The sequence below is a fragment of the Saccopteryx bilineata genome, chromosome 6 (assembly GCF_036850765.1).
Source record: "Saccopteryx bilineata isolate mSacBil1 chromosome 6, mSacBil1_pri_phased_curated, whole genome shotgun sequence".
Lineage (NCBI taxonomy): Eukaryota > Metazoa > Chordata > Mammalia > Chiroptera > Emballonuridae > Saccopteryx > Saccopteryx bilineata.
Genome location: NC_089495.1, coordinates 197772304 through 197784651, shown reverse-complemented (window position 1 = coordinate 197784651; position 12348 = coordinate 197772304). Strand labels below are relative to the sequence as shown.

The following is a 12348-nucleotide window of genomic DNA, read 5'->3' as shown; positions in this document are numbered from 1 at the left end:
CAGAGGCAAGAGCTGTACAAGAACACCTTCAGCTACACTCACTAATGTGCAAAGGAGACCTTTCTGACTTGACAGAAGGAATCTTCCTTCAACACAACTCTTTTAAGAATCAATCCACTCAAAATGGGGTCTAGCTGAGGGAGGGAATCCAGACTGCCAGGAACGGAGGTGCAGTCTGAGCACCCCGTGACATGTGCTTTATTCAGCAATGGCAGTGGATTTTCACCTCCTTCTGCAGTTGGTTTCTGTTCCAGGAAAGCAGGTAGGAGGGGAACTCCATCATCTTTGAAAATCCTTCAAACATAGCTGGATGCTCTGATTTCATGACAATGATATGATAGTTGATAATGTTTTTGCTTGAATTTACCATACTTACCACATAAACTCCTAAATAATGCCAATTTTATTAGACTCTCATAATTCCCCTTGAAATGCAAGGAGACATCTTGAGTGTGACAAAACAAGACTTGTGAGTCACCATCTGAAGGCTCATCTATAATTAAGTAGCGTGTGACCTTTTAGAGACAACATTCTGCAACAAAGCAGCCCAGTGGCTTTCCCCAACAGGAAAACACATGGTTTGTCTCTATGCACCCACAGTATCCCAGCAGCAGAAACACACTGGGAACCCCCACCAGCCAGCTCACTCTCAATTACTGACACCTTGAAAAACAAAAACAGAAGCAACACCCCACCTCTCTTATTTTCTAAAAGACATCTCCTAGGCTCTTCTCCGTGTCCCCGCTATTTCTTCTCTGTGCCACCTTGATTTTAGGTGAAGGATTCTACATGAAAACCTGCCCCCAATTCCACGTACAAATCACCATCCTAGAAACACTTCACGCCCTGCCAACTTCCATAAACCCATGTGCTTTCTCCTCTGCCAATCAGGATATCTAACAGCCACAGCTCAAATTCATAGGCAGTGAGGAGGATCCTGACCCTGACACCCCAGACACTACTACTTATTACCACTATGACATCAGGAGCTAACAGCTTCCTACAACGAAGAGCACCTAGAAACCTATCAGTGTCCAGACGATACCTGAAGGTGCAAAAAGCTGGTCTTACTCTAAACCAGTGGCAGTCAACCTGGTCCCTATCGCTTACTAGTGGGTGTTCCAGCTTTCATGGCGGGCAGTAGCGGAACAACCAATAAATTAAAAGACAGATTTAACTATAGTAAGTAGTTTTATAAAGATTTATTCTGCCAAACTTAGTGAAAATCCGACATAAAGTACTTCCCTACTTTATAAATCACCATTATTATGGAACCGGTGGGCGGTTAGAAAATTTTACTACTAACAGAGATACAAAAGTGGGCGGTAGGTATAAAAAGGTTGACTACCCCTGCTCTAAACGGTCTCCTTGCAGCAGCACAGTTCAGATAAACTGCTGTGGCCACCAGAGGAAAGAGCACTTTCAAACATTAGAACTCAAGTCCAAGAGACGTTGCTTCAACTGAGGGAGAACATTCCTATCAATGTCATGGGTGCACTTCAGCGTTATTTTTATGAATCTTGTTTAAGTGAGCAACTCCTTGTTTTCATGTTTGGCAAAACTTTCCTTCCTATTTTTTCATAATAAATATATCCCTAAATTTTCCAGTATCTGGGATTATAAAAATGTCCTTGTGTAGACTGGTCCAGCCTTGAGTCCAAAAGGCATTACCTACAGGGCAAAACAGGGCCCTGAGCCTTACCTAGCTTGGCTCACAACTCCATTTTCCACATTCACTCTCTCCGCAGCCGAATGTGCTACTTTCCAAGAAAGAAGCAAGCACCACTAAAGAACTGGGAGGTTAGGCCTGACCTGTGGTGGTGCAGTGGATAAAGCGTCGACCTGGAAATGCTGAGGTCGCCGGTTCGAAACCCTGGCTTGCCTGGTCAAGGCACATATGGGAGTTGATGCTTCCAGCTCCCCCCCCCCCCCTCTCTCTGTCTCTCCCTCTCCTCTCTAAAATGAATAAAAAATAAAAAAAAGGGAACTAGGAGGTTATTTTATGCTGATAATCTTATGCTAAAGATCAGGATGCTAGGGAAAGGCCTGTGGTCTTCTGGTGCTCACCCACCAAACAGTGAACGCCCGGCCCAGGCTCGTGCACAAGGGATGCAAGCTTGACAGAGGGAGAGAGAAGCAAGGATCAGCGCCAGCAAGACCCCCCCTGGCAGCTGTAACCTCCACCAGGCTCCCGGCCACAGCTGTACCTGGCTGTCTGTAGACTCAGTGGACTCCTCAGGACTCCGCAGGGACGGGTTCGGCAGGCCCTGATCCAGCTCTAAACTCTCCACTGTGGTTTCACTTTTCCTTTTTCCTTTCTTCTTTTTCTCCACTGGGGTTGGTCCTTGCTCCTTGCTACAAGGAGAAATTCAGAATTAAAACTGTGGGGCAGTTTTTAAAACTAAGATCTCTCATGTGACCAAACTTATGATATCACATCCTGGAATTCTTGGACCAGGGTAGGCCTTTAATGGAATCAACAAGTTTCTTCCCAGAAATATACAAAACTATGGGAAGAAAGAGCTACATGAATCGATGCAGAATTTTTTATACTCCTATTATGACTACTATGGCTATGATTAATGTGATAAGAAATAAAGTCATATGAACATCACCAAATACCTCACTTTCAGTTTATATAAATATCTTCTCTAGGAAATGTAACTGCTTTGCAAATACTGAGAAATCATCAGATTTCAATCTCCCTTTAAATTACATGGGAAGTGTCATCATCCTCTAGTGTATGTCTAAGACTTGGAGTACTAAAAACTCAAACATGGGACAACACTGTTCCTGCCCTTGAGGAAGTTACAACTATGAAAATTCCAAAGACCACAGAGAGTCACGGCCCAAAGAAGCAGACGACTGCTTCCTGAGCAAGGTGGAGGCGGGCCAAGTCCCCCATCCTGCTGCTCTGCTAAGATGGCAACATCTCTAAAAAGCCTTTCCTGACCCTCCTAGCTGAGGGAATCTCTTTCCTCCACTACCAAAGTACTTCAACTGTTCTTTGCTTAAGGTACTCAAGCTCTGATCTGTCAGCAAGGTTAGTCGTGAGCTATGACACCAGGCTCAGAACCACACAGTACCTGGATCCTTTGCAGTTACTGAGAAACACTTGCCGAATGGAGGACTATTTTATACCTTTGCTAGAGAACAATATGTACTTGATTAAGTTTTGTATTCCTCGCCATAAGCAGTCTTATACATTATACACAGTAAGTATTAAATAAATATTTATTGAATATATACAGATAGATGGATGCATCAATGGATGGATTACTTATCATTGGGGATATTTTGAAAAATGCATTTGAGTGGGGATATATATATAGAATTTTGACAGAAGATGGGAATCATCATCAACATCATCATCATCATCATTGCTAGTCCTTATACCAGTGGTAGTCAACCTGGTCCCTACCACCCACTAGTGGGCATTCCAGCTTTCACGGTGGGCGGCAGCAGAGCAACCAAAGTATAAATAAAAAGATAGATTTAACTATAGTAAGTTGTTTTATAAAGATTTACTCTGCCAAACTTAGTGAAAATCCAACATATAGTACTTGGTAAGTAATTATTATTATGTGCTTTAACTTGCTGTAACTCTGCTTTAGTAATTTTATAAAGTAAAGTTACTTCCCTACTTTATAAATCACCATTACTGTGGAACCGGTGGGCGGTTAGAAAATTTTACTACTAACAGAGATACAAAAGTTGGTGTTAGGTATAAAAAGGTTGACTACCTCTGCCTTATATAATACATGCAGGCATAGTTTGCTAAGTCCTTTACACAGATTACCTCCTTTACTCTTCACAACAACCTTTTAAGGCAGATAGTCTCACTACAGTATTCTCATTTTATCAATCGGCACAGTGAGGTTTAATTAGATTTTCAGGGTAACATGGCTACTGAAGAGTGGAGAAAGGATTTGAACCCAGCCATGCTTTTAACCACCATGACATTCTTGGGGAGTGGAAGAGTGGTAAGGGCACATTTAGTGAAAAATAGTCTGTGTAGCTGGGTGACAGGGAAGTGGACAGAAGTGCCAAGTGAGAGAGCTGGAGAGAAAGCAGGGGGACACCAGCCTAGGGTACAGACTTCATTCTGTGTGAAAAGGCCATGATGGCACACTCACGCAGGGCATGAAGACCTAGGCTGGGCACATGAATGAAAACTCAAAGGCGAAAATTATTTTAAAGATGCAGCTGAAGTAGAACCAGTAAGTCTGGGCAAATGACAGAACGTGAATGATGAGGAAGAGCCAAAATTACTGGTATTTTCCACCAGGTGAGCTGCTGGGAGGCATCAGGGGAGAGGAGAACCGAGAGCCTTGTTCAGAGGAGGGAAACCCAGCACAATAAACTGTGCCATCACCAGCCAGTGACACTGCCAATCAGCCTGCCTCCCTCAAACACCCCTCGGCCCTCACGGATCCCCAACCAGGTCGGCACCAGCAGAGCCCACCCTCAATCCCCCAGGCTAGTGAATGGCTGGCCCACCTATTAGAAAAGGTCTTGATGAAAAGTATTTTGCTCCAATCTGAGACAATGAAACTCACAGGGTCCTGCCATTTCACAGGATGATACAGTTTAACAAGACGCTTGTGGTACTCGCAAACGGGGTGAGGGGGGGTGGGGGGGCGGGATGGGACACGGACACTACTTCTATTGATCAGTTCAGGACAGGACACTTGGGTGAAACAGTCTAAAACAGGGGTCGGGACCTGTGGCTCGCGAGTCAGATGTGGCTCTTTTGATGGCTGCATCTGGCTCGCAGACAAATCTTTAATAAAAAAAAATAACGTTAAAAATATAAAACATTTTCATGTGTTAAAATCCATTCATTTCCTACCGCTCGTGTTCATGGTTGCGGGTGGCTGGAGCCAATCACAGCTGTCCTCTGGGACAACACCAAATTTTTATTGGATAATGCGTAACATACAAGGGTCGTTGTATGGCTCTCACGGAATTACATTTTAAAATATGTGGCGTTCATGGCTCTCTCGGCCAAAAAGGTTCCCGACCCCTGGTCTAAAAGATACTAAATGATAGGAATATTTATCTCATGCTTTGTGGCTTCTCACTAAGAAAACTGCAGCAATTTCTATGCTATAAAAGCACTTTTGCGTTCTGAGTCTCACTTAACTATTCAAATCATGATTCCGGAGAGAGCCAGGGCAAAGAGTCTCACATTCCAGAGGAGTTTAAAAGCAGCAGAGGCCCCAGGCCACCCGCAGAGCAAACCCTGCGTGCTCGTGCTCGCAGCTCCTGACTCCCAACCCACTGCTGCTTTCACTCCACATCCTGCTTCCTGGCTCTTCCTTTTAAATCTGTCTCCCTTCTGATAAATGTAAAAACCTCAAATCTCCTTTAATGTCACCTGAATTTCAAAATAATGACCAAAAGAACAGCAACCAAACATTCCAATGGCCCCAAATTCAAAAATCCATAGTTGGTGGTAGATTTTATGGACCTCCTAACAAAAGCAGGCTATACCCAAAGTCGCCACAATAATCACAGGCTCAGAGCCCCATTTAATCTTCCATAAAATCTTAAAGCCTTCCTTCCAACATTTGAAGTCAATTTCATCGAGCTAATAAATATAACTTCATCATATTAGAAAACTTGGTCTGTACGTTTCATCTTCATATGCCAGACATACACGCTTCACTGTGAAACATCATACCCAATACTAAAGAAGCTCAAGCCACAATTAAGAAATAAAACCTCCTTAAAATACGAAACTTTACTACTAGGTTCCTATGTATTTGCCTTCCATGTATTCAGAAACCCATTAAATAATGAAAATAAGGAGAAGCCATAGTGAATTGCTTCCAAAGTCAAGTCTAGCCAAAGGCTGGGGGCAGGGTGGAACGGAGGGAACTTGGCAAATTAGATGTCAGTAAAATAGGAAAATGACTGGTGAAACTGCTTATTTAGTCCGGGGTAAATAAGGAGATACCCTACCTGAGAAATCTTCTAAGTGATTTTCTGGAGGTTACTTTTGGCAACAGAACCAATTTTGAGTTCCAAAAATTCCTCCTGGAGCTCTTCTGATGAAGACAAATGTCAGGAAGAACAGGTTCCTAGTAAGCTTAAAAATGAGATTTTCAAGTAGGACATCAAGAAAATATCACCTAAAATCATTTTCCAGGAAGACTAGATAAAACGTGTTTTCTCTTCTTTGGAGTAAGTTTTGAAAACCTTATGCTTGAGAATTTTATCAGAGGCAGATATTTTAGCCTCCAGATCCTCATACCCATAGATGGATTTGGGTCGTGAACGCTTGTTTGAATCTTTAAAGTGCCAGGTTCTTCAAAAATAGTGGCCAAATAATGTGTAACAAAACTATGTACACATATACCCTTAGATCTTGCAACTCCATTTATAGGAATATATTCTAAAGACACTCCCAAAATATAAACCCAACCTGTATGAGGCTATTCTCTGCAGCATTATTTAGTAACTGCAAAATAATGAACACTGTCTAAACATCCAAACAGATGTGATGAAGTACCACACAGGTATTAAAAAAAAATGATTAGAAAGGAATTCTATGAACTGATATGGAATGATTTCTAAGACAGTCTTAAGTGAAAACAGCAGAAGAGTATGCGACTTTCTGTGAAAGAATAGACAGTAAAGAAAGCATGCATACGTCTATTTATGTTACAAAAAGAAACTCAGGGAAGATAAGCCAAACAACAATGATCACCCAAAAGGGACAGCCACAGAGAAAGGGTGGAAGGGATAGGAAGGGGAGTGGCACTTCTCTGAGCACATCTTTTTACAGGGGTTTGACTTTTGAAAACATGTTCAAGTTCTCCGTATTAAAAACAACAACAACAAAAAACCCTAAGAGGGAAAACAACCTGAAATAAATGAATCTAAATGTATTTGAAACAAATGACATAACCACATTGAATAAAGGGCAAAAATACCTCATGAATTTATGAACACAGTATTCGACTAAATGCTCTCAGCTTCTGGGAGAAGTGGAGAGAATGGCAAACAAATCCTGAACAATTTTTGGTAGGCATGTAGATAAAACAATTCTGAAACCACTTCAGACGCGGTATGGCATGAGGCAAACGTATACAAGCGTCGGCACTGGGAGCTGGGGCTCTCACAGAGGAAGAGGCAAGATGGAAAAGTGGAAACGGTGGAAGTAAGAAATGTAAGGCCAGGGCAATATTGTGGGAAGAATCGAGGCTGGAGGCATCGATGTGAACTCATGTTTTCTACAAATTAAGGAAGACAGCAACAACATAAAGCACCTCACAGACAGCAGTGTGGTGACCGCCAGAGGGAAAGGGGAAAGCGGTAGTAGAGGGGAACAGGGGCGGGGCCGGGGTTTTTGTTCATTCTTTTTTTGTGTGTGTGACAGAGACAGAGAGAGTCAGAGAGAGGAACAAAGACAGACAGACAGACAGGAACAGAGAGATGAGAAGCATCAATCATTAGTTTTTCGTTGCGCATTGCAACACCTTAGTTGTTCATTGATTGCTTTCTCATATGTGCCTTGACCGTGGGGCTACAGCAGACTGAGTAACCCCTTGCTCGAGCCAGCGACCTTGAGCTCAAGCTGGTGAGCTTTGCTCAAACCAGACGAGCCTGCACTCAAGCCAGCGACCTCGGGGTCTCGAACCTGGGTCCTCCGCATCCCACTCCGACACTCTATCCACTGCACCACCCCCTGGTCAGGCTTTTTTTAATTCTTTAAAAAGAAAATGACCTTACTCTTAAGGAAAGGCACATTGGAGTATTTAGGGATAAAAAGACTTAAGTTAATTTATTATCAAATGGTTGAGGAAAAAAATATACAAATACATATAAACATAATTTATTTTGATATATACCTATTTCACAGCTGAAAGAGATACCATGTTTGTTCAGCACCTTTTTGCTGATAACCAGTATTAATCCCCTAGAGCAGGGGTCTCAAACTCAACTCAGCATGTGGGCTGCAGAGCAAGATCACAGCCGTTCGGCGGGCCGCACTAGGTCTACAAAAGGCAACTGTTACGCAACACTTTTCAGTGTCACAAAACGACCAGAAACTGTAGTTCGTGGATTAGTCTGCGGGCCGCAAAAAATTGTTCGGCGGGCCGCATGTGGCCCGCAGGCCGCGAGTTTGAGACCTCTGCCCTAGAGCCTAGACTAATGATTTTCAACCTTTCCACACTTGGGGACCAGTGAAAACCAGAGAATTATTTCAAGGACTGCTAAAGCAGAAATCACTCTGAGTATAAGCGAATTTGACTAAGATCACTGGGTCTATAATCTTCATACAACATCAGGGTGGTTAACTCTTTCGTGACTGGCACAAAATTTCTGGCAGATCGGTCTGCAGACCAGAGGTTGAAAAACACTGCCCTACATTACAATACCTGACTTTAAACTATATTATAGGGCCACGATAATCAAAACAGCATGGTATTGGCAGAAAAATAGACACTCAGACCAATGGAACAGAATAGAAAGCCCAGAAATAAAACCACATATATATGGTCAAATAATCTTTGATAAAGGGGCCAACAACACACAATGGAGAAAAGAAAGCCTCTTTAACAAATGGTGTTGGGAAAACTGGAAAGCCACATGCAAAAGAATGAAACTCGACTACAGCCTGTCCCCGTGTACTAAAATTAATTCAAAATGGATCAAAGACCTAAATATAAGACCTGAAACAATAAAGTACATAGAAGAAGACATAGGTACTAAAATCATGGACCTGGGTTTTAAAGAACATTTTATGAACCTGACTCCAATGGCAAGAGAAGTGAAGGCAAAGATAAATGAATGGGACTACATCAGAATAAAAAGTTTTTGCTCAGCAAGAGAAACTGATATCAAAATAAACAGACAGCCAACTAAATGGGAAATGATATTTTCAAACAACAGCTCAGATAAGGGCCTAATATCCAAAATTTACAAAGAGCTCATAAAACTCAACAACAAACAAACAAACAATCCAATAAAAAAATGGGAAGAGGAAATGAACAGACACTTCTCCCAGGAAGAAATACAAATGGCAAACAGATATATGAAAAGATGCTCAGCTTCATTAGTTATTAGAGAAATGCAAATCAAAACTACAATGAGATACCACCTCACCCCTGTTAGATTAGCTATTATCAACAAGAAGGGTAATAGCAAATGTTGGAGAGGCTGCGGAGAAAAGGGAACTCTCATCCACTGTTGGTGGGACTGTAAAGTAGTACAACCATTATGGAGGAAAGTATGGTGGTTCCTCAAAAAACTGCAAATAGAACTACCTTATGACCCAGCAATCCCTCTACTGGGTATATACCCCAAAACCTCAGAAACATTGATACGTGAAGACACATGTAGCCCCATGTTCATTGCAGCACTGTTCACAGTGGCCAAGACATGGAAACAACCAAAAAGCCCTTCAATAGAAGACTGGATAAAGAAGATGTGGCACATATACACTATGGAATACTACTCAGCCATAAGAAATGATGACATCAGATCATTTACAGCAAAATGGTGGGATCTTGATAACATTATACGGAGTGAAATAAGTAAATCAGAAAAAAACAAGAACTACATGATTCCATACATTGGTGGAATATAAAAACGAGACTAAGAGACATGGACAAGAGTGTGGTGGTTACCAGGGGTGGGGGGAGGGAGGACATGGGAAGGAGGGAGGGAGAGAGTTAGGGGGAGGGGGAGGGGCACAGAGAACTAGATAGAGGGTGGCGGAGGACAATCTGACTTTGGGCGAGGGGTATGCAACATAATTTAATGACAAAATAACCTAGACATGTTTTCTTTGAATATATGTACCCTGATTTATTAATGTCATCCCATTACCATTAATAAAAACTTATTAAAAAAAAAAAAAGAAAAGAAAAACACTGCCCTAGGCTACAAGAGTGGACAGAAGTTCAGGCTGGGGTATGGTATCTTATTCCTTACACCGTAGTGACTGGTCCAGGGATGGACAAATGACCCAGCCAAACCAACTTGGGAGTCTTTTTTTTTTTTTTTTTTTTGCATTTTTCCAAAGCTGGAAACGGGGAGGCAGTCAGACAGACTCCCGCATGCGCCCAACCGGGATCCACCCGGCATGCCCACCAGGGGGCAATGCTCTGCCCATCTGGGGCATCGCTCTGTTGCATCCAGAGCCATTCTAGCGCCTGAGGCAGAGGCCACAGAGCCATCCCCAGCGCCCAGACCATCTTTGCTCCAATGGAGCCTCGGCTGCAGGAGGAGAAGAAAGAGACAGAGAGGAAGGAGAGAGGAAGGGGTGAAGAAGCAGATGGATGCCTCTCCTGTGTGCCCTGGCCGGGAATCAAACCTGGGACTCCTGCACGCCAAGCTGACGCTCTACCACCGAGCCAACCGGCCAGGGCCAGTCTTTTTTTTTTAAGTTAATTTTTGGCAGGAGTGGGTCAGAAAATAAATCTTGCTCTTCGTAGGTCACAAGGCTGTTAAGCTGTGAAACGCCCATTGTTGCGACAGCCACAATTTAACCTTGAGAATAAAAGCAGCTGCAAGGGGTGGAACTGACACCCAGAGACGTGCAGGGAAGGGCTGCAGATGAAGAACTGTGGTGGGATCCTTGACTATTACTCCTGGTCCTCATTCCTCAAGCCAGTACACCCCCCTTTATTTATTTTTTTAACCTAAGGTAATTAAAGTTGGGTTTATGTCATCTGTAACCAAGAGAGTTCTAAATAATACAAAGGCCTAAAACCCTCACCATTTAATGGCACGTGAGGCTGAGTCAAAGCAACCTTATTTTTATAATCCTCTTTTCTAGCTTTCAGAGTTAGAACCAACTAACTTGCAGGACAGAAAAAAGTGGCAGATAAGATATTTTTAGGCTCAAGGTATTTATTTTTAGTAACAAAATCAAACTTGATTTCATAATAAAACATATATTTACTTTAAAGAAAGCATCTATTTATAACATGCAAGAGAATTGCAATATATATAAACTACACTCTCAAAGCAGGAGAACTGTCGGGTATGATCACCACCCAGTTTATTAGTTGGCTTCCTTCTGTCTTCTCCCCAGCTTCATGAACCAGGAAATTTTAGCATCTTTTACTCTCTGCAGTATGTATTAAGAAAACAAGTACTCTTTTTAACTTCCGAATGGGAAATTACCTAATGGTATTAAAGTACCAGACAGACAGACTGTCCCCATCTCTATCTCCAGTTCTCAACCTCTAGCTTTCTTTGCTAGAATTGATAGTTAGAAACTGGGTGTTGGGTCTGTATGAGGGAAAAGGTCTCTCTCATGTGTCACAATACTGTACTACAACGACTTTTTTATTACTCTGCCCCCAAGGATTCCGAGTATTAAAAAGTTTTATTTTACCAAACAAATTGCATTATTTCAACAAGATTCTTCTTCAAATTTTAAAATTAAATCTTATAACATGTCCCTCAAAGTCTTAGAAAAGAATCCGTTACTGCCATAGTGAGTTACCATAATTCCCAAATTCAGGAAGACTGAAAATAGCTCATGACGCCAATCACTGCCTTCACAGACATGCACCTGTCTGGGGGGTCCCGCCCGAGAGCCGCTGCTCCACTCTGGGAACAACTCTTCCGAAAAGCTTCCAGTCCAGGCCTCGCCACAGGCTCTGATCCTACTCCCAGGAGGGCAATACCGCAAAAATGGATATTGCCCTCAAAGAGCTCATCTGCATACTTAATTCAACTTTTACTTAGTTTAGCCTATTAGTTCAGCCTATTTCCAAAGAACTGAGTTGGGCACAGATTTTAAAGATATTGAATAAAAGAAATATATAGAAAAAACCTAATTGTTTTGGTACAGATGCAGTCAGCTGTTGACAAAATGAGAACCAAAGCACCCTGTCCTCAGTCCCTTTAAAAACATCAAAACAAGGATTATAAAGATTATGCTATCCTAGTAAAAAGATGAAACAAACACATTATATACTTATACGATGGAAAAGATTTTTTAACAAATGTTATTAAAAGTGGTAAAAGTAAATGAAAATAAAAACTCAAAAATGTATAGAAAGGTTTCAAATGAAACATACAAGTTATCTCTACTTGCTAGACAGAATAGCTCCTCACTGATGCTTTCCTAGCTCAGACATGGTCATGCCTCTAGTTCTTTATTTAGCCACATTAAGCACTAGCTATTGACATCCTGATATGAAAGTTAACGAATTTAGATCTCATATATTTGCCCATCCCTTTCTCTACTCAGTATTTTTGAATTCTTTTAGTCAAGGCAAGCATGTTTCAAATTTTCATTAATTTTTCTTGTTATGACTGTTCCTTTTTCATAACCCATTCTTTTTTTTTTCTTAAGTGAAAAGCAGGAAGGCAGAG

The 12348-nt window shown here is 41.8% G+C and overlaps 1 protein-coding gene across 7 annotated transcripts in view; it reads right to left on the bottom strand.

Moving 5' to 3' along the window:
* The window catches only part of CHD6 (chromodomain helicase DNA binding protein 6), a 176222-nt gene that overhangs the window by 90361 nt on the left and 73513 nt on the right, over nt 1–12348 (bottom strand). For all 7 annotated transcript variants that reach the window (XM_066236943.1, XM_066236939.1, XM_066236944.1 and 4 more), the window contains one exon: nt 2208–2355. In XM_066236943.1, the coding sequence (XP_066093040.1) occupies nt 2208–2355 (148 nt within the window). The remainder of the gene's footprint in view (nt 1–2207; nt 2356–12348) is intronic.